General features: G+C 52.5%; 1 protein-coding gene across 2 annotated transcripts; it reads left to right on the top strand.

Annotated features, from left to right (window-relative positions):
* The first annotated feature begins 1314 nt into the window (after window positions 1–1314).
* On the top strand, window positions 1315–26400 carry SLC22A1 (solute carrier family 22 member 1). Of its 2 annotated transcripts, none has more exon segments than NM_001348975.2 (11): window positions 1315–1830; window positions 7728–7831; window positions 9331–9485; window positions 10442–10610; window positions 11494–11608; window positions 11846–11955; window positions 15505–15719; window positions 19422–19530; window positions 22318–22430; window positions 24205–24304; window positions 25961–26400. In NM_001348975.2, coding segments are annotated over 11 exon segments (1668 nt in total). In that variant the 5' UTR covers window positions 1315–1419; the 3' UTR covers window positions 26028–26400.
* Window positions 26401–27671: the final 1271 nt, after the last annotated feature.

Here is a 27671-nt window from a genome sequence, read left to right as displayed (position 1 = left end):
GTGGCTGTGGCCATGGCTGCGTGGCCCCGGGCTGGGCAGCCCGGCTGGGCCCTAGTGGCTGGCGGGGCTGGAGAGGTGAGGCGGGCGCGGTCCTGGAGCCGGGAGCTTCCCGCAAAAGTCACCGTCTGGAGCGAGCTCCAGCTCTGGAAGCAGTGGGAGTGAGGGGAGGGCTGGGCTTGCTTGTGGGTGTCAGGATTTGAAGGAAAGTCCGGATGGCCCAGCTGGGCGTGTCAGCACCTTGGCCCTGCAGACACTGGAAAGCCTCGGGCGCTCAGCCTGGAGGCACGTCCTTAACTGGGGAACTAGAACATCTTCCCTAAAGACAGAGGGAAAGCCGAAGTGAGGCTGCGAATTATTAGCTAGTCGTGTTTTTTTACATCTTTTTCTATTTTGTATTTTGACCAGTTTGTGAATCACATTCAATAAAACTGATTTATGCTGTTACTTGGAGCCCGCTGGTGTTAGAGGAAAACAAAATAGAAGGAATGGCCCTGTGGACAGGGTGACAGTGAGGGCCACCTGGCCCCACTCTCAGTTCGTCCCAGGGAAGGTGGCCTGGAGCTCAGGGAGTCTGCTGGGGAGGTAGTGACGCCTGGTGGAGTCCCATGCAGGTCCTGGGGAACGAGGTTGTCCTGCTTTGGGACAAGGATGTAGGGTTTATCTGCTCACCCATCACCCAGGTCAGACCCCCACACCACCTGGCTTCAGAGGCCAGCCGCAGTGATGGGTCCATGGCTGTGCCTGGCAGCCAGCCTGCTGCTTTGGTGTATCTAGATTATAAAAAATGTTTAAGGAATTCCTGTTGTGGCGCAGCAGAAACGAATCCAAATAGGAATGATGAGGTTAGGGGTTCGATCCCTGGCCCTGCTCAGTGGGTTAAAGATCCGGCGTTGCCATGAGCTGTGGGGTAGGTCACAGACGCGGTTCAGATCTGGTGTTGCTGTGGCTGTGGTATAGGCCAGCAGCTGCAGCTCTGATTTGACCCCTCACCTGGGAACCTCCATATGCCACAGGTGCTTCTCTAAAAAGAAAAAAGGCAAAAAAAAAAAAAAAAAAAAAGTTTGAAAAGATCATCCCTTTGGAAGCGTCCGAAAGAGATGGCGGGGAGGTTTCGAGGCTCCCTCACTCTCTCCTCTCGCTCTGTGAGCTCTGACTCAACAGAATTAGGCCCTGAGTGCTGAGTTTGCTCCCAGGCCCAGTAAACACTTTGGCAGCAAACACACCTGCCTTCCACCTTTGCCTGAACCCTGCACCGCGGGGTAAAAGGTTCTCCCCCAATGGTTGGCTTCCAGGGGTGTCCTGCTTAGATAGCAATTTGATTTTAGACCAGCCCATCGCGGAGAAACTCGCGGGACGCTCGGAGCCTGGGCCCTGTGGCCAGAGCGCTCTGGTCAAAGCGATGAGGCTGGTGGCCCCGTCATGCCGTCTGTGGATGATGTCCTGGAGCAGGTCGGGGAGTTTGGCTGGTTCCAGAAGCAAGCCTTCCTGAACCTGTGCCTGACCTCGGTTGCATTCGCCCCCATCTACGTGGGCATCGTCTTCCTGGGCTTCACCCCGGACCACCGCTGCCGGAGCCCCGGGGTGGCCGAGTTGAGCCAGCGATGCGGCTGGAGCCTGGCCGAGGAGCTGAACTACACGGTGCCGGGCCTGGGGCCAGCGGGCCAGGCCTTCCCCCGCCAGTGCCGCCGCTACGAGGTGGACTGGAACCAGAGCACCCTGGGCTGCGAGGACCCTCTGGCCGGCCTGGCCGCCAACAGCAGCCACCTGCCGCTGGGCCCCTGTCAGTATGGCTGGGTGTATGACACGCCCGGCTCCTCCATTGTCACCGAGGTGAGCGAGTCCTGCACTGGGGGGGCGTGTGGGTTTCAGGAGCAGGGGGGGACATATGTGACAAACCCTACAAGGTTCAGTTTCAATCAGGAGGTGGAGAGAGGGCTTGTGTCCTCTGAGCCTCAGCAGGTGGCAGCCACTGTCCCAGGTGCTCAGAATCCTTCCCTTGCTTAATCCCCACAGACTCTGGGTGTTAGAAGACGAAACCGAGGGTCAGGGAGGCCATCGAGAGCCAGGCTGAGCTGGATGGTTAGGACCCGGTCTCTGGGGACGTGGGTTCCTCTTCTTTCTGCACCCCTGGTTTCTCCAAGGGCCTGCCGAATTCGCCTCGGGTCCAGCTCCCCCACCATTAGAACCTAGAGGCCCCCTCCGTTAGAGTCATGGATGTGTGACACCCAAGCACTGGCCTCTGAGGTGGCGCGGAAGCTGTCCTGGAGTCACCCTGAATCCCGGCCATGCCCAGACCGGCTGAGTGTCAGTGAGGTGGTGACTCAGCCTCTCTGAGCCTTATTTCCTCATCCGTCAACCAGTGATGATATGACCTGGTGATCACAGGGGCTGGCCGAGCACCGTGAGGGTGTGGGGCAGACAAGCCGAGCTGCACTGGGTGTCCTCTGGACGTCCCACAGGAGAAGGTGATGGCGCAAAGGGCTTTGCCCGGACAGCTTACTGGGTTACCTGAGCTTTGGCTTTGAGAACATTTTAGAAAAAGCCATCAGATTATTTTTCCTTCGTGGACACTTTTGAAAGTGTTGCACTGTGATGAGCATGGGTGCTTGCAAACTGGCTTCAAAGTCAGTTGCTGAAGCCACAGGCCCAAACTCCTGAGAGTCTCTCTGTTAGCAAAGCTTGGTTTTGGTGGGGGCACTGCTCACCTGAAACCAGGTAACTTAGCGGTCTCAGAGTTGACACATCCGGGCTGTGGCTGGAGGAAAGCGCCCTGTCCCCTCCTCCAGCGTCACCAGCTCACTGTCTGGGGTGAAGGGGGGGCAGGATATGGAGGCGCCACCCCCCCATCCCCCAAGGGAGGAGCAGGTGCAGGTGCAACTTCTTTATACACATCACACAAACATCTGGTCTCCAAGGCGTCCTCCAACAGTAGATGGCCAATGGGAGCCTGGCGCCCCCGGGGTACCAGGCCGACCACTATTCTCGCTGGGAATCTGGAGGAAATATTGTTCTCTGTGAACATTCATTCATCCGTTCACCCTCCATCTCCCCATTCAGGAAATGCGCACTGGTTCCCTCTGTTCTGGCACTGGCGTGATGCCAGGAGGGAGGCAGGAAAAACCTATGCGGTTCAAGGAGTGTGCGGTCTCCAGGGAGTGAGGGAGGGATGGGGTGGTGAGAAAGAGACCAGCATCCCAGACCTCGTGCGAGACATGGAGAGAGGCAGAGGGGCTGAGGGCTCTAAGGAGGGGATCTTACCTGCTGAGCTGATCCTTGGGGGAGGGGGGTGGGGGGTGGGGGGAGGGGTCTTCCAGAAGGAGGTGGCAGTTGAATGGAGCCTTGGGTGGTATTTTGAGCAGGAAAGGGGGTGGGTCGGGGAGCAGAGCCAAGGCTTGGCGGGACGGGAGGAGAGCAATGAGTTATTAAAGTGATTTGGATTCGGGGTCCAGTACAGGGGTCGTGGGGGGCGCATGGAGACCTTACATCAGGTCACCAGATAAAATCAGGACGCCAGGAAACCTGATTTTCAGATACACAAGGAACACTTTTTTAGGCTAATTCGTCCCAGGTGCTGCCCCACATTAGCTGTGATAACAGAGGCTGGGAATACTAATATTGCAGGGGACATACTTATGCTAAAAAAGTGGGGTTTTTTATCTGAAATTCCAATTCAACCAGGCACCCTGTTTTGTTTTGTTTTCTCTAAATCTGGCAACACTACCTTCGTGCCAAAGGAGGGAGCTTGGTGTTATTTAGGCAGAGGAGGAAGATGATGCTGGCTGGACCTTGAGAATGGTCTAGAGGCAAAACGGGGCTGGGGTGGGGGCTTCCCCAGGGCTGGGGTGGGGGCTTGGGGGAGGCCAAGCCATGAGCCCGGCCGAGGACTATCAACCCACATGGCTGTCACAGGAGTGAAAGGAAGGACCTGTTTAGGGATATAGGTCTTTGCTGGTTGGGGAGGAGGGGGCCAGTTTGCCAGAAGGTTCTGGCTGCTGGGAGGGGGATGCCGGGAAGCAAGCCTCGGAAAACTGAGGCTGGAACAGAGCGAGTGGCGGTTGGAGCAGGTGGGGGAGCCTGGCTAGTGGGGGCCTGGGCCGGGGGGGTGGCAGCAGAGGAGAGGGGACCGGGCAAGAGGACCCCAAGAGCTTTAGAGCCGATTGGCTGACTGTGGTGACGGGAGGGGCTTCCCGGTGACCCAGGATCCAAGCGTCGGTGAGGACTGAGAGGGGGAAGGGGCGGGGGCTGGGGGACAGGGATCATCCGGGGACAGGACCAGAGAAGGGGGGGTTGAGCTGGAGGTCCTGGAAGGCGATTCGATACAGGGGGAGTTGGCTCCTGGGGGGAAGGGGCTCTGCTTTCATTCCCCTTGGGTGGCTCCCGAAAACCTCTGCCTCCTCTCTGCATCCTCAGCCGCAGCTTATTTTGGGGGGACATTCGCCTGAGTTACTCATTTCTGCAGAAATAATCTTTAACTTGGCCTTGGACCTTTGAACTTGCTTAAGGGAGGGCAGTGAGCCAACTGTTTGAATATCCAGCTCCATGTCCTGGGGACACATGTCAGGAGGCACCGGGGGCAGAGGCGTGTGTGGCCCTGAAGTTCGGACCCCCTTCAGGAGGCCGTGTCTGCTCAGTGCAGCTCAGCGCTCCCCCCGCCCCAGCCAGACGGCTCCCCCCCGCCCCCCAGAAGGGCCTCAGACAGAGGGGAGGGGGTGCTTATGCACCGTTTCCCAATACTTTTGATCCCAGGTGTCACTTGGATCCTGGTCCGTGGTCTTTGGGGCAAGACCTGTGGGAACCTCTATTCTAATGAGGGCTCTGGGTGATTCTGGGGAGCTTGGCCAACCACGTCTGTGGCCCTACAGGCTGTGTCGGACCACAAGGCTGGGTCTAGGAGAACCTCTCTGTGCAGCCCCAGGCTTTCCTGGGGGCTGGGTCTGTCTCCCTGTGGCACAGAGGTGCCTGGGGGCCGTGCTGGGTAAGTTTGGGTGCACAGGGGGCTGGCAGCTCTACAAGCCTGGCAGGTGCCTCCAGACAGAGATACTCAGCATAGCTCGGGGCTGGGTTCTCAGGGGAGGCGGAGTTAGCGGCGAAGTCCGGATGCCCCTTCCTCCAGCTCTGCCAGGGCTCTGGCTTCCCCACATCCCCACGGCAGGGGCATCTTCCAGAGACGCCGACTGCAAAGAGTCAGCCAAATGGCCAAAAACTAGTGCCCTGGATGGCCCTAGAGCTAGAGGATCATGCTAAGTGAAGTCAGAGACGGGCAAATACAAGACAGCCCTTAAATGTGGACTCTCAAAAAATGATACAAATGAATTTATTTATAAAATAGGGACAGACTCACTGACATAGAAAACAAACCTACTGGTTACCAAGGGGGATGCGGGGGAGGGATAAATTAGGAGTTTGGGGTAACGTATGCATACGAGTATATGCAAAATAGGTAAGCAGCAAGGGCCTACCGTACAGCTTCGGGAACTCTAGATATTGAGAGAGAGTTCAATATCTTGTCATCTGTATGGGAAAAGAAGCTGAAAAAGAATATTTATATGTGTATATATATAAAAGTTAATTTATATATATATATATATATAAATAACTGAATCACCTTGCTCTACACCTGAAACTAACACAACATTGTAAGTCAGCTATACTTCAATACCACAGAAAAAAAAAAATCCCAGTGCCCCGTGGCTTTGGTGAAATCTGGTTCACACAGAAAATCCTCTTGGGAGTTCCCGTCGTGGCGCAGTGGTTAACGAATCTGACTAGGAACTAAGAGGTTGCGGGTTCGATCCCTGCCCTTGCTCAGTGGGTTAAGGATCCGGTGTTGCCGTGAGCTGTGGTGTAGATCGCAGACACGGCTTGGATCCCTCGTTGCTGTGGCTGTGGTGTAGGCCGGCAGCTACAGCTCTGATTAGACCCCTAGCCTGGGAACCTCCATATGCCGTGGGAGCGGCCCAAGAAAGGGCAAAAAAAAGACAAAAAGGAAAAAAAACAAAAAGTCATCTTGGCGATGTGGGCGGAGGCTGCAGAGGCAGTTGGAGATGCAGACCTGGGCCAGCTGGATACGGACCGGGGGCAGCATCTCCCCGCCTTCTGCTGACAAGGTCCAGGGCAGCAGGGAAACCACAGAGCAGCAGGAGAAGCTCCACGGGGGACGGGGAGGGGTGCGTGCCGCTGAGTTTAGAGGGAATAAGCAGCTGGCCTGGCAGGGAAGGGGGCGATGCTGAACTACGCGTGGGCCTGAGACAGAGAGTGGAGCGAGCTCGTTATTCGTTTCTGAAAGCCAAGTGGTAATGATGCTGGAAAGATGGTACCAGAATCCGGGTTCTTGTTCACAGCAGGCGAAGAATGTACTCCCGGAACACACAGGCAGCAAGCTAGCAAAGTCTTTATTACGGGAAAGCAAATCGCTCCCAGGGCTGCTGGGAGCGGGGACAAGAGCCCCTTCGTTATTGTCCTATAGGGATTTTTATCTCTTAAAGATGGAGGTGGGGAGTTCCTGTTGTGGCGTAGTGGAAACGAATCTGACTAAGAACCATGAGGTTGCGGGTTCGATCCCTGGCCTTGCTCAGTGGGTTAAGGATCTGGTGTTGCCGTGAGCTGTGGTGTAAGTCACAGACACGGCTCAGATCTGGCATTGCTGTGGCTGTGGTGTAAGCTGGGAGCTACAGCTTCAAATGGACCCCTAGCCTGGGAACCTCCATGTGCCAGGGGTGTGGCCATTAAAAAAAAAGAGAAAAGATGGAGGTGGGACCAACGCGGGGTCCAGAAAGATATGCTTCACTCCCATTGGCCTTGTTCAATTACCCACATCTGTCCTTGTCCAAGAGGGGTCTTAGGGGTGGAAATAGTCCATGTAAGTTTTATGGTTTCTTTGTCCTTTTCTTTCCTTAGGTGATGGCACCATTCCTGTCATTCCTTTTTTATTGGTTGAGGAGAGGGCTAGAGATGCACATTTCCTACAGTAAACACAGCCTGTGGGGAATGCGCCTTTCCAGTAATGAAGCAAGTCCTGTGGAGGTGGAACTCCCTGGAGCCCTTAAACCACAGACGTTAATCAATATCCACATCAAAGAATGTATCCGACAGAGCCCAAGTTCCTACACTAACTACTTGCGTTAATATTCTGACTCAGTAGCATGGAGTTTCACCGATATTTTATTATTTCTATCTAAATTATTTATTTATTTATTTATTTTTGTCTTTTTTGTCATTTCTTGGGCCACTCCCATGGCATATGGAGGTTCCCAGGCTAGGGGTCAAATCGGAGCTATAGCCGCCGGCCTACGCCAGAGCCACAGCAACTCGGGATCCAAGCTGCATCTGCGACCTACACCACAGCTCACGGCAACACTGGATCCTTAACCCACTGAGCAGGGCCAGGGATCGAACCCGCAACCTCATGGTTCCTAGTCAGATTCGTTAACCACCGAGCCACGATGGGAACTCCTCATGCTGTCTTTTGATAAGCGCCTCTCAGTGGCGCTTGACGACAGCCTCTTTATTCGGTGGGTATTGACAGTAACACAGAGAGAACGATTTTAGGTCTTTAATGACAGTGACCGAGATTCACCAGAAACCTTGAACTTGAAATGTGATAAGGGAAAAGGATATGGAACATTTTGTGTTGTGCGTTTACTTTGTCCGGAGGGGGGATGGAAGGTGTCGTCGGACTTACAAGCGGTCTTGTGTTTTCTGCCCCCTTGGTGGTGGTGTGACCACAGTTTAACCTGGTGTGCGAGGCCGCGTGGAAGGTGGACCTCTTCCAGTCCTGTGTGAACGTGGGCTTCTTCGTGGGCTCTATGGGCATTGGCTACATTGCAGACAGGTACGTAAAGGCTGATCCCACTAAACACGACATCCGCACCCTGGGAAGAAGGGATTTTAGGGGGCGGTGGTGGGAGAAGGTGACCAGTTAGAATCTTTGCAGAAGTTGAGCGAGACAAGATGTGGTAGCCAGTGGCTTGGACTGTGTGGGGCAGCAGGATGGAGGCTGGTGTGGATTTAGGATGTGTGTGTATATATATATATATTCCACATCTTCTTTATCCGTTCAACTATCAATGGACACTTAGGTGGCTTCCATATCCTGGCTATTGTAAATAATGCTGCAATGAACATAGGGGTGCATACACACAGGGGTGCACACATCTTTTGGAATTAGCGTTTTTGTTTTCTTTGGAAAAATACCCAGATGTGGAATTGCTGGATTTCATGGTAGTTCCCTTTCTAATCCTTTGAAGACATGCCATACTGTCTTCTACCGCGGCTGCATCAACTTACGTTCCCACCGACACTGTGTTAGGCTTCCCTTTGCTCCGCATCCCGGCCACACTTGTTAGTTGGCCATGCCTCTTCTCTCAGATGTGAGATGCTCTCTCGTTGCAGTTTTGATTGGCCCTTCCCTGATGATGAAGGATGCTGGCCATCTTTTCATGTGTGTGTCTTTTCATGTGTGTGCATGTCTTCTTTGGAACAAGGTCTATTCAGGTCCTCTGCCCATGTTTTAAGCTTTTCTTCTTTCTTTCTTTTTTTTTACGTTGAGGCATGGGTAAGAAGCTTCTGACAAGAAGTTTCTGTGTCTAGAGTCTGGGACAAGAAGGCATGGCGTGGGTGTGCTGGCAGCCAGCGAGGAGGATGGCAGAGAAACGCAGAGGGCTTGCTGGGCGGGGCCGGGGGGGAGGTGTGTTCCTGGGTGTGGAGGAGCCACTGTCACCACACATGAGCCTGGTCCCTTGCTTCCTTGTCCTATTGCCAGAGACTGGGATACAATGTAAAGAGCCGCATAAAGCAAGCACGACTCTGGGATGAAGTTTTAGCAAATAATTTGCCCATTTGACTCATGACAAAGGAAAGGAAACATAATTCTCAGTAGTTATACTATGAGAACTGAGGATTTTCCCAGGAAAACTTTTACGACCATTGATAAGACTGTGGGGGAAAAGCCTGGTGTCTGATACATCCTGCTTGTCTTTTAATAACAACACAGCGTGTGACATACAAAGATAGTGAGATGAGTCTGAGAACTGGGAGTGACACGGGGGAGGCCACTCATCCTTGGCTAAGACGCCACATCACTGAGCATGCTCAGGATTCCCCTTCAGGTTTAATGAACCCCGCGAGAGCCGCGGGTCACTGTTCACGGAGGATGGACCAGGTCAGGCTTTGAGGGGGGCAGTAGATATTTGACAGACCACCAGGGTCCCTGAGGAAAGCACTGTTGCTTCCCCCACTGGAGACCCTGGCTGTCCCACTGTGCCTGTCTGATCCAGAATGCGCGACCCCCAGAAGAGCTCAACTCTCCTGCTTGTCTCCTTGCCTCTGAAGGTTTGGTCGGAAGCTCTGCCTCTTGGCCACCACCCTCATCAATGCCGTCTTGGGCGTCCTGACGGCCGTCGCTCCGGACTATGTGTCCTTGCTGGTCTTCCGCCTGCTGCAGGGGCTGGTCAGCAAAGGCAGCTGGATGGCTGGCTACACACTGAGTAAGCACCTGCTGGCCCGAGTGTTCCACGCGCTCTAAGAAGCCACGGAGGTCAGGGAGCGGGGTAGTAGGGGGCGAAGCTGAATGTGCAGGTGGGTCTTTTTTTCTGTTTTTTGCAGTGATGGGATGCTCTTAGGATCTAGAGAAAGTGTTGTCACTCTAGTTGTATTTATGGCTTCCTTTCTCCCCCCCCCCCTTTTTTTTGCCAGGCCCCTGGTAGGCACTTGGAGATGTTGGTGACATTAGTGAGTGCTCCCGGGGCTGTGGAGAGTGGTCCATCTCAGCCTGGAGCCGGTGGGGGAAGGCTCTGGGGAGGAGAGGCGGGTGGACTGAGTCCTGCAGCAGGAAAAGGAGAACTACAAAGGGCAGACAGGAGGTTTATTTTATTTTATTTTATTATTATTATTTTTCTCTCTGTTTAGGGTCCTACCTACAGCATATGGAGGTTCCCAGGCTAGGAGTCTAGTCAGAGCCGCAGCTGCCCAGCTATGCCACAGCCACAGGAAAGCCAGATCCGAGCCACATCTGTGACCCACACTGCAGCTCATGGCAACGCTGGATCTTTAACCCACTGAGTGAGGCCAGGGATCGAACCCATGTCCTTGTGGATACTAGTTGGATTCTCAACCTGCTGAGCCACCACAGGAACTCTGGGAGATTTTGAAAAGGGGCAGCTGGGAGTTCTCTGGTGGCCTCACCATTGAGGATTTTGTTGTTGTCACTGCTGTGACTCGTGTTCGATCCCTGATCCAGGAACTTCTGCATGCGGTGGGCGGGGCCAAAAGAGTGGGGTAGGGGCGTGACTGGGGAAGAGCCAGGACAAGGGAGCTGGGGCACCTTGGGGAGCCGAGGGGGTCTCCGGACCCGGCGAGGAAGGAGGGTCTTTTGGGGAAGGAGAGGTGGAGCGACGGAGGAGCGCCTGCCTGGGGCCCACGAGCGGCATTTCTCCTGTTTCAGTCACAGAATTTGTGGGCCTGGGCTACAGAAAGACGGTGGCGATTCTCTACCAGACAGCCTTCTCGGTGGGGCTGGTGCTGCTGTCGGGGCTGGCCTACGCCGTCCCGCACTGGCGCTCGCTCCAGCTCGCCGTGTCTCTGCCCATCTTCCTCCTTCTGCTCTGCTACTGGTACTGTGTCCTTCCTGGGACCCGCCTTCCCAACGGCGGCGGGGGGTGGGGTGGGGTGGGGTGGGGGGTGCACCTGCAGGCCCAGGGCTTACCCCTCCATGCCATTTGGGATGCTCCTTAAGCGGGGAGCTGGTCTCAGAGCGTCGTAGAATTCGCATCCCTAGTAGAGGCCGAGGTGCTACAGGTCAGGCCCAAGCCCGCCTAGACACATGGCAGGCATTTGTTCTTTGTCGTTGTTGCTGTTTTTTAAATTTTTTGTCTTTTTAGGGCCACACCTGCGGCATATGGAGGTTCCCAGGCTAGGGGTCAAATGGGAACTAGAGCTGCCAGCCTACGCCACAGCCACAGCAACGCAGGTTCTGAGCCTCGTCTGCAACCTACACCACAGCTCATAGCAATGCCGGATCCTTAACCCACTGAGCGAGGCCAGGGATCGAACCTGCATCTTCATGGATGCTCGTCAGATTCCTTAACTGCTGAGCCATGATGGGAACTCCAGTTTGCTCTTTGTTGAGTGAATGAATGAAATGTTCTCTGGGGACTGTACACATTAAACTGCTATGAAACAAAATCAGCTCGTGCAGTTCCCTGGTGGCCTGATGGTGAAAGGATCCGGCACTGTCACTGCTGTGGTGTGGAGTCCATGCCTGGCCCGGGAACGTCCATAGGCTGTAGGCATAGACACAAACCAACAAACCAACCAGTTCAAGTGAGTTGCTAATCCTGGTGGCAGCCCCGCGTCCTTACCCATCGGCGGCTGGAGGAATCGCAGTCCCAGCGGGAGGAGGGTGGGCTGTGCTGAGCCGCAGCATCGCTCTGATCAGAACCTCACGTCGGACACACTCTGGGGAAAATGCCCAGTAGGCATGATCTGTGCCCACAGGTTTGTGCCCGAGTCTCCCCGATGGCTGTTATCGCAAAAGAGAAACACTCAAGCAATAAAGATAATGGACCGAATAGCCCAGAAGAATGGGAAATTGCCTCCTGCTGATCTAAAGGTGACCAACTACCAAGGGGTTTCTCACGGACTTTCCTGAACTTCGGGCCGTGTTTACGACGTAGGGCCTGCCTGTGGGGGGCGCCTGGGGAAGCAGGGGGGCACCGGTGATGTTCGGGGTGACAAGCTGGCGGGCAGCCAGGTGATGGCCAACCTGGGTGGGGGAAGCGGGGGCACTCTGATGGCGTGTCCCACTCCCCGCAGCTTGGATGCGACTGACGCCCCGACTCCCCCCCAGATGCTGTCCCTCGAAGAGGAGGTCGTCACTGAAAGGCTGAGCCCCTCGTTCTTAGACCTGTTCCGCACGCAGAACCTGAGGAAGTACACCTTCATCCTGATGTACCTGTGGTAAGGGGCCCTCCCGGTCCCCAGGGGGAGCTGCTGCTGCCCTGCACCCCAGGGGACAGCTTAAACAGGGAGCAACTCAGGCTGAAGCATGGAAAGCAAATTTTTTTTTTTTTTTGCTTTTTAGGACTGTACCTGCGGCACATGGAGGGTCCCAGGCTAGGAGTCGAACTGGAGCTATAGCCACTGGCCTGCCAGAGCCACAGCAATTCCAGATTCGAGCCTGGCAATGTCATAGCTCACGGCAACACCAGATCCTTAACCCACTGAGCGAGGCCAGGGATTGAACCCACAACCTCATGGTTCCTAGTTGGGTTTGTTTCTGCAGCGCCACGACGGGAACTCCCATGAAAAGGAATTTCAAGAAAAGGTTTTCAAGTGGTCAAAGAGCTCTTAAAAAGACACTTCTCGCTTTTTTTTTTTTTCTTTTTCTTTTTTTGGCCTCCCTGCAACATATGGAGTTCCCGGGGCAGGGATCAGATCTGAGCCACAGTTGCAACCTATGCTACAGCTGTGGCAACATCGGATCCTTAACACCCTGTGAGGGCTGGGGATCGAACCTGTGTCCCAGCGCTCCAGAGACGCTGCTGATCCCGTTGTGCCACAGTGGGAATTCCCAATAATTTTTTTTTTTAAAGGCACCCTTATTTCTCCCTTGAGAATTGCATGAAAGGGGACAGGGCTCATTTTAGCAAGGAGTGAGTCAGTGGTGTGCTGGAGGGAAGCTTCCCAAGACTGCTGTCTTTGAGGAGGAGTGTCAGAAGGTGGGTGAGATCAGAGGCCACCTGCATGCTTATTTGTGCTTCCGTAAATAGGGTTCCAGCTGTGGGGGCGTGCCTGGCACATAGCAGCCCCCCAGCAAGCATTCGCTGAAGGCCAAATGAAAAGCCACTGTTCCGCAGAACCCATCCCAAGTTCTTTATTCGCCAGGGTTGCCTTGCCCTCTGAGGGCTGGCCTGGGAGTCCTGCCCCCGCCACATGGTGGGCCCTGGGAGCCTTTGCAAAGACCCCAGGTGCCTGGTGCATTTCTCCTGATACTCAGTATTGGACTTAGCAACGTCTTGTCCACGTGGAGGCCCGAAACGCTGCAGATGGGGAGGAGGGCTCCCCTCTTAACCCACTCTTGCCCCATCCCCTCGAATCCCCCTACCACGGTGGCGATTTTGACTCCTCTGCTCTCTCGCACCCCTCCTCCCAAGCCTTCGGCAAACTCTGCTCATCTCGAAAATATATTCGGACCCCGCCGTTTCTCCTTGCCCGCGCTCTCAGGTCCCGTTGCGTATGCATCCCCCTCGGTGTGCTGGGCGGTGGGCGTGGGGGTCTGCCGCCACGCTGGTCCCCCTGAGGCACCACTCACAAAACAGGCAAAGTCCCAGACCCAGTCACTCCCTCCTCCACCTCCTCACAGGCTTCCTAATCCACCGAGAAGAAAACCAGCTTCCTTCCATGGCCCGCAAGGCTCACGTGTGCTGGCCCCTGGCCCCTTCCTCCTGCCCCCACCTCCACATCTGCTTGACTCATTGCAGCATCTTCGTGGGCTGTGACTTTCAGGAAGCCTTGTGATCCCTTTGACTCAGTTTCTTCAGCAACCGATGGAGGTCGTGGTGGAACTTGCTCATCGGCTTGTTAGGAGAATTAATGAGATAATGCGTGTAAAGGGCTTAAAACAGTGGCTGATGCAGATACAGGAAATGCTCTTTTTAATATGCACATGCAATCCATGGGTTCTGCCAAAAGGTGGCAGTCCTGCACATTTGCTAACTTTCTGGTTTGGGTGGGTTTTTGGGGGGCAGAAAAATCTGGGTTGTACATTCCTTTCTCTCGGATCAGTCTCTTTATGGGTGACAGGTGACTGCTCCCATTTAACCGACTAACCTCACCAGCATGGAAGATCCACCCCCAACCCCGCCACCCGGCTCATCTAAGCTCACTGAGTTGTGAATACAACACCTTCCTCCTTGTATTCTTGACCGTTTGGTGCCATCAGGAATAATCTGGGACTACAAACAAAAGCATCTCGTGCTTCTCTGGGGGCAGCTGTATAAAACCAGGGGGTATATTAATGAGAAACATCTCAGTTTTGGAGCTGATGGGCAACTTGCATTTCTGTAAGAAAGCAATTTCTTGTCCATGTAGATCTCATGGTGTAAATGCAGTTGGCCTTTTCATAGCCACAGGTTCTGCACCTGGGGATGCTATCAACTGCAGATCAAAAAAAAAAAAAAAAAAAAAAAAAAAAAAGAATCCCAGGAAGTTCTTCAAATCAAAGCTTGAATTTGCTGCATGCGGCAACTATTTACATAGCATTTATTTACATTCGATGTTATAAATAATCTAGAGACAATTCCAAGTGTATGAGATATGTATAGGTTCTATGCAACTACTCTGCTATTTTATACGAGGGACTTGAGCGTCTGTAGATTTTAATGTCCTTCGGGGGGCGGGGGTCCTGGAACCAATCCTTATAGATTTCGGGCACAACTGTACCAACACAATTGCTCAATGCTCCAAAGTGCCATTGTTTGCCCCAAAGTGATACGTGGGACTCTCTAAATTTCTCCCAGTGAGAGGGACTGAGCTGGTCCCCACAGGGCCATGTGCCATTTTCTGTAACTTTGCTGTTCTTTCCTCGAATATGGGTGAAGGGATTGTGTGGCAGGATAGGAGGTAAAAGACAGTAAGTAAGGCTCCTTCCAGAGGGTGCGAAGTTCGGAGGGAGCTCCACGGTGGAGCTGGAAAGACCGGCTTCTCCACTCTATTGTGCTGTGGATCCTTGGCCTTGGAAAGACAATGACAGCAATGAAATCTCCCCGTCACCGAGTGTCCACTATGTGCCAGGAACTGTACTGAGCACTTTTTGCCCATGACCTCAATGAATACTCAAGATAAAGCAGTGTGGATGTATTCCTGTCCCATTCCCAGATGAGGGAATTGAGGCACAGAGAGGTCAGTTAACTTACGTGAGGTCACACAGCATATACAGCAATCTGATTCCTGAAACTGCTCACTCACCACTGCCTTCCCCTGCCCTTCCCCTTGGGAGCTGCCGGACATCCCATGAGGTAGGGCCTGTGCTGTGCCCAGAGCCGGGCCAGCACCTGGGTGCGCAAGAAACAGGAGGGACCGTCATTTGTTATCTCCGGAAACATGGGCCTGGCTTGTGAGTCATCCTCTCATGTGAATCGTGAAAGGAGCTTCTCATCCAGGACCCCTTCCTTGATTCCTTGATTCCTTGATTTCGACCGCCTTCTTCTCATATCACTCTAGGACTTTTTTTTTTTTTTTTTTTTTTGGCCTTGTCTGCAGCATTAGGAAGTTCCAGAGCCAGGGATCAAACCTGCGCATCAAACCTGAGGCACAACAGTGACAAAGCCAGATCCTCAACCCACAGAGCCGCCAGGGAACTCCCTGTTTTTCTGGCTCTAGGACATCGGAAGTCAAATGATGCCCGTTTCCCTCCCCCCGGCAGGGGCCCTTATTCTCCTGGCCAGAACCCTAAGCCTCCCTCCTCTGCGGAGCTTGCCCTTGACCCGGCCTCTCGTCTCTGCGCAGGTTCACCAGCTCTGTGCTCTACCAAGGCCTCATCATGCACGTGGGAGCCACGGGCGGGAGCCTCTACCTGGATTTCCTGTACTCCGCTCTGGTTGAATTCCCAGCCGCCTTCGTCATTCTCCTCATCATCGACCGCTTCGGCCGGCTCTACCTGCTGGCCGGCTCCAACCTGCTGGCGGGGGCAGCCTGTTTCTTCATGATCTTCATCTCACATGGTGAGGGGCCCACTTCCACCTTCTTCCAGCTCATGGGGGTTGGGAGGGGTGTGGTCACTCTGTGATCAGCCCCTGGAAGCGGGGAAATCAAGGACGAGGCATTTCTTCAGGTTACAGTTACTTCTTAGATTTTTAACGGCAGTATAACTGGGTGCAATGGACCCATTATAAGTGTTCAAACCACTGGATTTTCACACCTACGGATGCCTGGGCACTACAACCTCTGAACGATAAAGAACATTTCTGACCCCTCGGAAGGCTTCCTCACTCTCCTTGAGCTTCGGTGCCCACCAGCCCTGCCCAGAGCCCTACTGCTCTGGCTCTGCCACCGCAGGTTAACTTTGAGTGCCCTTGAACTTCATACAAACGGAACTACCCCGCATGCAATTTGTCTCGCTTCCGTCACTCACCCTCAGTTCATCCATGTCGCCCCAGAGAGCGTAGGTCAGCCGTACTTTCTCAGCACCGTGAATTTTGACGTGCCATTGCGTCAATATCCCACTTCTTATCACGCCACTGTCGATGGACAGACACTTGCCTGCCCTCCTGTGTCTGCCTATCATGGTTAAGGCTGCAGCGAACATTTCAGCACGGCTTTCCGGGGCGCTCATCCCCTTGCTGGGGGTGGGGGGCAGACCTATGTTAATTTTCGTAGACACCGCCAGGCGCCTTTCTCACATGGCTGGGCCGGTCACGCTCCCACTGAGATGCGTGAGTGTCCAGTGGTCCCACATCCTCACCGCCGCTCGCATTGCTAGTCTTTCTAACACCAGCCATTTGGGTAGGTGTGTGCTTTAGTTCACAATTCTTTTTTTTTTTTCACTTTTTTGGGGGGGATTCTTTTTGTTTTTTTCTAGGGCCACATCCACAGCATATGGAGGTTCCCAGGCTAGAGGTTGAATTGGAGCTGTAGCCACCGGCCTACGCCAGAGCCACAGCAATGCAGGATCCGAGCCCTGTCTGTGACCTACACCACAGCTCACGACCACGCCCAATCCTTAACCCACTGAGTGAGGCCAGGGATTGAACCTGCAACCTCATGGTTCCTAGTTGGATTCATTAACCACTGAGCCACAACGGGGACTCCTTTTTTTTTTTTTTTGGCCGCCCCATGGCATATGGAGTTCCTGGGCCAGGCATCAGATCCGAGTCACAGCTTCAGCCACACCAGATCCTATCCCGCTGCGCGGGGCCAGGAATTGAACCTGCAACCTGGCACTCCAGGGACTCCGTTGATTCCGGTGTGATCCAGTGGGAACTCCAGTCCTTGATTCCTAACAATCCGAGATAAGCCAAAGCCGAATCACTGAGGCAGTGTTGTGTACATAAATCGCCTTTCTCTCTTGTTCCTGTTAGAAATCTTAAAAAAACACACAGGCAGATTTGCTCTTTGCTCAGATTTGATTGCTTGTGCTCTGCACTTGTTGGTTTAATGCGTCATTTGGGCAGCTTTGGGGCAGGATATTGTGGGAAACGTCCTGTAAAATCTGTATCCTGAGAACCAGGCTGCACAGATGAGGCTGGAGATGACAAGAGGCCAGAAAAGAGAGCGCAGGCTTATTTCTCCCTCTTTTCGTGGGGGAGAGAATGAGACAGGAAATGGGGGCAGAGGGTATCCAAAATGGATTTTTACCAATTTTCTCTCGCTCTCCCTGTTTCTAGAATTCTGTACCGTGGAGGGAATGGGCAGGTTTTTGTTTTAGTAGCAGGACGGAGTGCCACTGAGAGGGGGCCAGAGGTCTGGGACTGTAGAGGGCGGGGCGTCACCCCTTGGTCCTGCAGCCCCAGGACCCTCCTCCCAGCTCCTGCCCTCTCCACCTGCCTCTGTTTAGTCCTTATCACACTAGCTGATAAGCCTGCATCCCTCCTCTAGGAAGTATTTCAAGTGCCTTCTATGTACTTGATATAGCAGGCACCTCGGCCCTAGGATCTCAGCCATGAGCAAAGCAGAGAAAGTTCCAGAAGGAAAGGAGAAGGGGGGGAGGGCGTTAATTCTTCATGCGGTGGTCAAAGTGGCCTTAGGAAACCTGAATGAAGGGGGAATGAGCCTTCGAAACACCTGGGGAGGGAGCTTTCTGGTGGGGGAACAGCAAGAGCGAGGCCCCCAGGAATGGGGAGAGCCTTGTGTCGCAGGACCAGCCCGACTCTCGTGACTAGGACCTGGCAAGTGAGGTCGGGAGTTAGCAGGAGATGCGGATTTTATCCTGAGCGTGGCGGGAGCAGGGGTGGCTCTGCGCAGGGCAGCGACGTGGTGGGACTGCAGGTCTTACTGGTCCCTCGGGCTGCTGAGGAAAGTGGCCCTGGGGCCTGGGGGTTCTGAGGGCCTGGATGCTGTTCACGTCCAGTAGAGCATCTCGCCAGATCAAAGGCTGCAGAATTTGTGAGCCAGGCCCCCTCCAGGCCTGTGAGTGGGCTTCTCGGTCTTTCATCTTTTGGGAGCTGGGAGATGTGGTCCTTAACCGAAGGCTCGGCTTGGGTTCTCTGCCAGGCGGAGGGAGGGCAGCCGAGATGCAGAGAGGTTATGTTGGCCCAAGGAAAGCTGGGTCTTAGGGCCACTGCGGCTGCTCTGTGGCGTGAACGAAGCCTGTCTTCCATGATAGCGTGTTCACGGGGACCAGGGTCAAGGCGACAGGCTCTCTGTGACCCCCGGAGGCTTTGTTAGTGAGCTGGCCTGTCTCAGGAGCCACCTGTGGTTTAGCGTTTGGGTAAACACCTGCCATCCAGGTGAGGTGGATGGGTGCCCGGTGCTCGGATGGCCCCAGGCAGGAGGGGGCTTCCCGTACCTGCAGGCAATCAAGACCCCAGAGCCGTCGGCTAGGAGGAGACGAGCGGTTGCTTCCCTAATACCCACTTGCTCAGGCAATTTTGGATTAAAAAAATGTGCTTGGACCTGAACCCTAGATTGAGGATTAGAAATCTGGTATACAGGCCCCAGGACTACTGCCTAAGAGAACCAGGTCACTGAGGACCCACTATGTGCAGTGACACTGCTGCACAATCATTAAAAAGCCCACGCTTACGGGGGGGTCACATTTGACATGTATTATCTCTATATGTCGCAACAGCCTAGAAGTTGGGTAAAATTATTCCCCCTTCACAGCTGGGGAAACTGAGGCACGAAGAAGCACATGGGTTGCCAAGCCGCACGGCTGATGGGAGGCAGAGCTGATTCAAGAACCCCATTCTGGAGTTCCCACTGTGGCTCGGTGGGTTAAGAACCTGCCTAGCATCCATGAGGATTCGGCTTTGACCCCTTGCCTCGCTCAGTGGCTTAAGGATCTGGTGTGGCCATATGCTTTGGGATAGGTCACAGATGTGGCTCAGATCCTGCGTTGCTGTGGCTGTGGTGTAGGCCGGCAGCTATAGCTCCAATTCAACCCCCAGCCTGGGAACTTCCATGTGTTGCAAGTGTGGCTTACAGCCAGCCACAGACCAAAAAAAAAAAAAAAAAAAAAAAAGCAAAAACAAATACCCCACCCCCCAAAGCACATTCTTTCCTCTGCCCCATGGAGCCTACCCTCACGACTCAGGAAATCTCTCAGGACTCAGTTTACTTACCCTAAAATGGAAGAGTCCGATGAGACCATCTCTCCGGCCCTTCCCGCTCCAAAACCCAAGCTTCCAGAAGGATGCGGCCTCTCACGTAACCCCATGGGCACAGCCCCTCCTGCTTTCTGCACCCTCTGTCCGTTTCCTCTCCAGATCTGCACTGGCTGAGCATCGTGGCAGCTTGCATTGGCCGAATGGGTATCACCATCGTCTTCCAGATGGTGTGCCTGGTGAGCGCCGAGCTGTACCCCACCTTCATCAGGTGAGTGCGCGGGGGAGGCGGTGACACGGCCTCGGTGGGCCAGCCAGGCTCTGCGAGGACCAGCATTTTGGGACCACCCCTCCAGATGCCCCCAAGAGTGGATACTTTGACCCTGAAATGGGGGTCGGACCTCAGAGGCAGGGCCCATGCTTAGCGTGGAAGCGAGTGGGAAATGGGCTGTCACAGTGGGGTCTGGCACGGAGGGGTGAGCCCTGGGCAGAGGCTGCGTCTCGACCCTGTCCTTAGCACCGACCAGATGCATAAACTTCCAGAGCTGCCCTGACACCTCTGTACATAACTTGCTGAAAAGCAGTTCCCGTGTGTACAGGGTCACGCAAAGCCTCGCCAGACGTAGGATGCGTTCAGCCTGTAAAATCCCTGTCCCCATTTTTCATATAAGGAAACTGAGGTTTAGAAAGGGAAAGAGGCCTTCCCAGAGTTGCACAGCTAGGAGGTGACAGGGCCCTGGCCATGAACCTGCTTCTTTCTGCCCTCGATGCTCCTGCTCTGCCCACAAGGATGCAACAGTCTGCAAACATAGCAACGGGCCCGGAAGACCCCGTGATGTTTATTTATTTATTTATTAGGGCTGCACCTGCAGCATACAGAGGTTCCCAGGCTGGGGCTTGAATCGGAGCTACAGCTGCCGCCTACACCACGGCCACAGCAACACTGGATCTGAGCCGCCTCTGTGACCTACACCACAGCTCACGGCAACACTGGATCCTTAACCCACTGAGCGAGGTCAGGCATCAAACCTGCATCCTCATGGGTACTAGTCAGGTTCTTAACCTGCTGAGCCACAACGGGAACTCCAAGACTGGTTTAAAAGTCAGGGTTATTGAAGTTGGAAGTTCTGAGAACAAAATTCACCCTGAAATGCAGTTGGATGAGTTTTGAGTATAGTCATTTCAACCCCCCCATCAACGTAACACAGAGACAGCTCCAGCATCTCCAAATGCTTCCTTCTCTCCCTTTGTGGTCCGCCTTCTCCCCTCCCACCGCCAGCCTCTGGCAACCACTGATCTGATTTCTCTGCCTGTGGCTTTAGCTTTTCTGGGATGTTACACATGCGGTCACCTGGAGTGCAGCCTTTTCTGTTTGGCCTCTTTCCCTCCGCACCAGGGGCTCGGCCATGCTCTGGTGTGTATCGGTGCTTTGTCGCTCCGTGTTGCTGGGTACTGTTCTTGCGGCGGAAGATGCACCATGGTTTCCTTGTCCCTTTCCCAGTTCGTGGACGTCTGGACTCTTTCCAATTGGGGGTGATTATGATACAGCTGCCAAGAGCATTCGTGGGCCGGCCTTTGAGCAGACATAAGTTTTCACTTCTCTTAGGTGAAAACTTAGGAGCGGGTCACACAGCTGTGTTTAAGTTTATAAGAAATGTCTTCCAAAGTGGCCACTGCACCATTTTCTATTCCTCTAGCTGCGTGGGAGAGAGCTGGTCACTCTCCATCCTCAGCAGTCTTGGTATCACCAGCTTTTATCATTATTCGTGGTTTTTTTTTTTTTTTGTCTTTTTCGTCTTTTTTTTTTAAGGGCTGCACCGGCATGTGGAGGTTCCCAGGCTAGGGGACTAATCAGAGCTGTTGCTGTCAGCCTACACCACAGCCACAGCAACGCCAGATCCGAGCCACATCTGCAACCTACACCAGAGCTCACGGCAATGTTGGATCCTTAACCAACGAGCGAGGCCAGGGATCAAACCTACGTTCTCACGGATCCTAGTCAGATTCGTTTCCGCTGAGCCACAATAGGAACTCCTCAATTTAAATTTAAGGGCAGAGATAGTTTAAAAGTAAAAGAATGAGGAATTCCCATCGTGGCACAATGGAAACGAATCCGACTAGGAACCATGAGGTTGCAGGTTTGATCCCTGGCCTTGTTCAGTGGTTAAGGATCCTGCGTTGCTGTGAGCTGTGGCATAGGCCCGCAGTTGTAGCTGCAATAAGACCCCTAGCCTGGGAAACTCCATATGCTGCAGGTATGGCCCCAAAAAGACAAAAAAAAAAAAAAAAAAAAAAAAAAGTAAAAGAATGAAAAAAAAAATTCCATTCTCAAAAAGAAAGCTGGAGTAGTGGCTATATGCCTGTAAGTCAGGGTAGAATTCAAACCAAAGGCTATTCTCAGGAGGGAAGACATCATTTCAAGTAGACAGTTTCCTTACCTTTCTCCCCAGCGCCTTAATATTCTCTCTCTATTCTTCCCTATCTTTCACTGTGAAAGAAAAAACTCTAGTCGCACCATCCAGTTCACCAACAATTCTTATAATCCAATCTGGACAGTACCTGCCTGGCTGGAATTAGTGCAGATCCCACAGGTTAAGGGCTTCGTCCGACAAGACTGTCCCTCCTTCAGATGCCAGTTGTAAGCCCCACATTGTCCACCTACGCTTCTGACCAATTAGCTCTAAATCAGATTCCCACGACTCCCTCCGTGAGTTCCAGGGTTTGCTCTAGCGGCTCGCAGACGTCAGGGAAGCGCTTCCTTACATTTATGGGTTTATTACAAAGGATACAAGCGAATGGCCAATGAAGAAGTACACGGGGCAAGATCTGAAGGGCCCTGAGCACACGAGCGTCTGACCCTGTGGAGCTGGGCTGTGCCACCCTCTCAGCCCATATGTAGGCATCACTGACCGAGTCATCAGTGGGCAACTCTGTGCCCAGCCCCTCTGCCCTCCCTGGAGGTTGCGCAGGGAGCAGCGTGCTTGCTCTAGAACAAGTTTCCCGTTTGGGAAATCGGTTCCCACACATGCCATCCGTTTCGTTCTCTGCATTTCATCAGGAACCTCGGCGTGATGGTGTGCTCCTCCCTGTGCGATCTGGGCGGGGTGGTCGCGCCCTTCCTGGTCTTCAGGCTGACGGAGGTTTGGCGAGGCTTGCCCCTCGTTTTGTTTGGTAAGACTTCATGGAACATTTATCAATCCTTCTTTCAAGCCCCGCGTGCACCCTCGATGACTGTTTGTGAGGGAATGATACCCCCCCCTCCCCAGGGAGTTTATGGAAGGGAGGGATTGTGCCTGCTCTGTCATCGTCTCCTGGCTCACTCTGTCTTGCTTCGTGGGAAAGATAAGATGCTCCTCCTAGAAGGTGGGCAGAGCTTGGGGTCTGTAGCTCTGGAGTCCAATTTTTCATTCCACTGGATGGCCCGGGGGAGAATGTTCGACGTAGCCTCCTGGTTTCTTATGACCTTGACTCCTCATTTCTGTGCATTTACTATGTAATTGCAGAGTTCCCGTCATGGCTCAGTGGTTAACGAATCCTGCTAGGAACCATGAGGTGGCGGGTTCGATCCGTGGCCTCGCTCAGTGGGTTAAGGATCCAGTGTGGCCGTGAGCTGCGATGTAGGTCGCAGACGAGGCTCGGATCTGGCGTGGCTGTGGCTGTGGCTGTGGCTCAGGTCCTGGTCTAGGCGGGCAGCTACAGCTCCGATTCGACCCCTAGCCTGAGAACCTCCATATGCCGCAGGTGTGGCCCTAAAAAGCCAAAAAAAAAAAAAATGTAATGGCTAGAGGTTTGAAGATGCTGAATTATCACCCCACTTCTGCTTCCAAATCTTAACAGTTGAAAACAGACACAAGGGACAAATGGGAATCAACATTTGGTATCAGCTTTGTGGCTGATAATGTTGGAATAGAGGAGGAGGAGGGGCCTCGTCCGTGTCCCCCCAAACCTGCTGATGATCCACTCGGTGAAGGGCAGAACGGCTCCCCCTGTGCAGAGAGCTGCCGCGCCTGGGCCCGGGGCGATCGCCAGGGAAGGGGAGGGAAAGAGGAACAAGAGAGGCTGGCACTGGTCACATATGGGCCATCAAGACCCATCTCGTATATATGTGTGTGTGTGTAAATATATATATATTAATACACAGTAACCGTAATGTACCCATTACAGTTTATATATAACATAATTATATATAAAACATTTAAACTATATTATTATGTGTTGTAACATATATATTTGGTTACCTTATATAAATACTAAATTAATTTAATATATAGTGACTATATATACTACATTATATTAAATTAATATAGTATTTTTTATATATAGTAACTAGTCAAAATTGAGTCTCCTGGTGTTCTCCAGGCACCTGAGTCAATAAATCCCCCTAATACTTATACAGCAGTTACTGTAGAACTTTATACTTGGGTGGAAGAACAATGAAGGCACTAGCCCCTTTTCTTGCCATTTTCCCAGTTATCCTATTGCTTTAATTTTTAAAAAAAATTAAAAAAAAATTAAAGTTTAGTTGATTTACAGGGTTGTGCCAATTTCTGCTGTACAGCAAAGTGACTCAGTCACATATATATGAGTATGTGTTTTTTGTTTTTGCTTTGTTTGCTTTTTAGGGTGGCACCCACGGCACATGGAGGTTCCTAGGCTAGGGGTCGAATCAGGACTGAAGCTGCCGGCCTACGCCACAGCCACAGCCACGCTGGATCCGAGCCGCATCTGCAACCTAAGCCACAGCTCAAGGCAACGTCGGATTCTTAACCCATTGAGCGAGACAGGGGATGGAACCCGCATCCTCACGGACACTCATTGGGTTGGTTACCACCGAGCCACGATGGGAGCTTCCTCCCCAGGCATCTCTTTAGTTAGCTGTCGTCTTTGCTATGCACAGTATCGGCCACGTACTAACGGCTCCACGTGATATCTGTCTCATCCAAAGCGGCACTGGGCCTGGTTGCGGGGGGAATGTCGCTGCTTCTTCCGGAGACCAAAGGGGTCGCTTTGCCAGAGACCATCGAGGAGGTGGAGAGGCTGGGGAGGTGAGTCCAGGCGCCGGGGACTCGGGGCCCGCCTTAGATCTGCCCCCTGCATCACGAACAGGCTCCGATTCCTCCCTCCAGAGGGTCTGGGAGAGCCTTGTGGGTATTGCACAGCCTTTCATGACGCCCAGAGCTGCTGTATGGAGAACGACTGTTGGCTGAAAAGGACTGTCATCTAGTCTACACTGTGAGACAGAATGATTTGTCTGTCCTGCTGGCCGCACAGAGCACCAAGGTCCCTAAGTACCCCCTGACTTAGCTTGGAGTTGGAAACTATTTTTAAAGCAATCTTCTATTTTTTTGAGCAAACGCTGGTTCAGATTTTCTGAGTGCGTTTCTTCACTAAGAAAAATGGCTTAAGACTTTTATTCCTGCGATGGGGCAGGTGCTTCATTGGAATCCCAGGTTCTATTCTTTTTTTTTTTTCTTTCTTCCTTTTTAGGGCTGCTCCCATGGCATATGGAAGTTTCCAGGCTAGGGCTGACTTGGAGCTGCAGCTGCCGGCCTCCCCCACAGCCACAGCCACGGGTGATTCGAGCTGTGTATGCGACCCACACCAAAGCTCACAGCAATGCCAATCTGTAACCCACTGGGCGAGGCCAGGGATCGAACCCGCATTCTCACAGACACTATGCTAGGTGCTTAACCTGCTGAGCCACAGTGGGAACTCCTGAGGTTCCAGCCTTAAAGCCATACGAAAGGAACGGAGGAGAAAGTGAGGCAGGCCATTGCAGGCTGGGTCTCTGGATTCCACGGAAGGACACACGTGAATCTGGGAGGTAGAGAGAATAGTCCATCGGGTCATTAAAACCCAGATTCACACAGAAAGTTAAGGATCTGGCATTGTCACTGCTGAGGCATGGGGTTCAATCCCCGGCCTGGGAACTTCCCCCTGCCTCTGTGCAGCCAAAAAGAAAGAAACAAAACCAAAACACTTCAGAATGGAATGTTGACAGTGATGGAGTGAGGTTGCAACACAACAGATGCTTTGTAACAAGGGTCAGCAAACTCCTTCAGTAGAGGGGCAGGGCATGCACATGTCTGGTTTTGGGGCCACACAGTTGCCGTTCTCAGTCCTGCCCTCTCAGCAGAAAGCAGCCATGGGCAGCACCTAAATGGAGGGTTAAGGCTGGGCTCCAGCACAGCTTTATTTATGGACGTTGCAGTTGGGATTTTGGAGTTCCCGTTGTGTCTCAGCGGGTTAAGAACCCAACTAGCAGCCACGAGGATGCCGGTTCAATCCCTGGCCTCGCTCAGTGAGTGAAGGATCTGGTGTTGCCGTGGCTGAGGCGTAGGCCAGCTCTGTTTGGACCCCTAGCCTGGGGACCTCCATATGCCATGATCTAAAAAGACCAAAAAAAGAAAGAAAGAAAAGAAATTTGGATTTCATCTAGTTTTTCAAGCATCAAGAAATAATATTTTAATTTTGATTTTTAAAACAATTTAAATATATAAGACCCCATTTTTACTGCACAGGCCGTAGCAAAACAGGCGGGGAGGGAACAGGCCGCAGGGGGTGTGTTCTCGCTTTGTCACTTGCTCTATCCTTGGGCTCCCTTTTCTTTCGAGAGGTAGTTGCCCTGAACAACTCTGCAACAGTTTCTTAATCAAGCCATTATTTACGATAACTTAAATTTTTATTTTCCGTTGCTGCAGGAAAGCAAAGCCCAGAGACAACATGATTTACCTTCAGGTTAAAATGCCAGAACCTGCAGGCCTCTGAGAGAGAGGCGTCTCTGGGGACCAGGTGGCGGCGAGGTCGACGGAGTTATTATCTGAAGAAACGAACAGAAACCCCTATTTCCCCGAATTCTCCCTCCTTCTTGCCTGTTCCCAAGTCAGTATCAATTCTAAAGAACACCAACTATGCTTTATCTTCTTTCTTTTAAGTCTCTCAAAGTTCTGGCTATCTTTTATTTTTTTTCTGGCTACCTTTTATTTACTTATCCTTTCTATTGAGAGCTTTGGATGGTTACCAGGTATTTAACTATATAAAGTATTCGGAAGGTCCAAAAGAAATTAAATACTGCTATCAAAGAGGCCCCTGGAACTGGTTTCTTAGAATAAATGTAGTTTCATGTACTCTCTGAAAAAAAGAGTCTTTGCATTTGTGGGCAGCTGTGTTGGCAAAAGTATTCCACATAGCATCCAACATGTAGGTTTCTGGATGGGCGCTTGGTCGTTAAATATGGGGACTCTTCCAGCAAATTCTGCCCTCATCATGCTTCTAGATGTATGATGGCATAAAACACGGTCCTCATTCAAAGGCCAGAAGTATTCAGGGGCTGTTTTAGGGAAGACGTTGCTGCTGTCTACGTTCCAGGAAGACTTTATTCTATTTCACTCTTGGTTTCGCGTCTTGGTGATGAATCTAGAAAGTGAGCTCATGTGCAATAATATCGCAGTAAAATTTGAAAAAGAAGAGTTCGGTTTGCTGTGAATTAAGAGTAACTGGTTCAAGGTTCTGGTAATTTCCACTTTTTTTAGTTACTGCTTAAAAAGAAGTGATTTCCTTCCTGGAGTACAAAAACATTTGTTTTAAAATGTCTTTACTTGGGAGACAAACCACAATGACAACCTCATGGGCACCCTTCAGGGTACATTGGGGGGAACATATTCTACCAGGAATTGGAGGCAAGATCAAAGCGATGTGGTCACATCATCAACACTTCTGGCCAGACTGGTTATGCCGGGGGGGTGGCCTCGCAGACTTGAGATCTTGGTATTCCGTCCTGGGCAGTGGCTGCTCTTCCTTCGAGCGTGGACCTGGGCTACCTAGAAACCTGAGCTCATGCTCTTGGCAAAAGCAAAACAAAACGAAACAAAACACGCAAGTCTACTTCCATTTAAAAATGATACATAAATAAATAACCCAAACAAAAGCACCCCTGGACCCAAAGAAGGGACCTACCTCTTCATTTCAGCTTCTCCCAAGCAAAGCCATGTCTCATCTTTCTCACCAGGACAGTTCTCTCTGGGTATGTAAATTGCAGGCTTTGAATCGTCGTTGCAAATGTGTATTCAAACATCCCCCCTGCTAGCCTTTCTTAGAATCTTCTGGCAAAACTTCTGAGGGAGGCTTTGGACAGAGAGGAGTCACTGTTAAAAACAACAGGGAGACCTCTGACTTTCTTCCCGCTCAGTAGACACGTCTGAACAAACTAGATGTGGTGGGCGGTTCTGGAGGAGAAGCAGGCCAGGGTTTCCGTGGAAAGCACGAGGGCTTGGATCCCAGTGGGTTTGTCTGCACAGCGAGGGGGCGCGTGTATGCGGACCCCCAGACCGGCTCCGCCCCGGGTGGACGCAGGACCAAAGCGCATCTGAAGGTCGCCTGATGTGCCAACAGGGGGCGCCGGGCCTCCTCCCG

Source organism: Sus scrofa, chromosome 1, assembly GCF_054392235.1.
Source record: "Sus scrofa isolate SSC_HxYL_T2T_F1_AM1 chromosome 1, Sscrofa_HxYL_maternal_Yorkshire_Landrace_v2.0, whole genome shotgun sequence".
NCBI classification, from domain to species: Eukaryota; Metazoa; Chordata; class Mammalia; order Artiodactyla; family Suidae; genus Sus; species Sus scrofa.
Note: the sequence above shows the minus strand (reverse complement) of the source record. Positions and strands in the feature narration are given on the sequence as shown.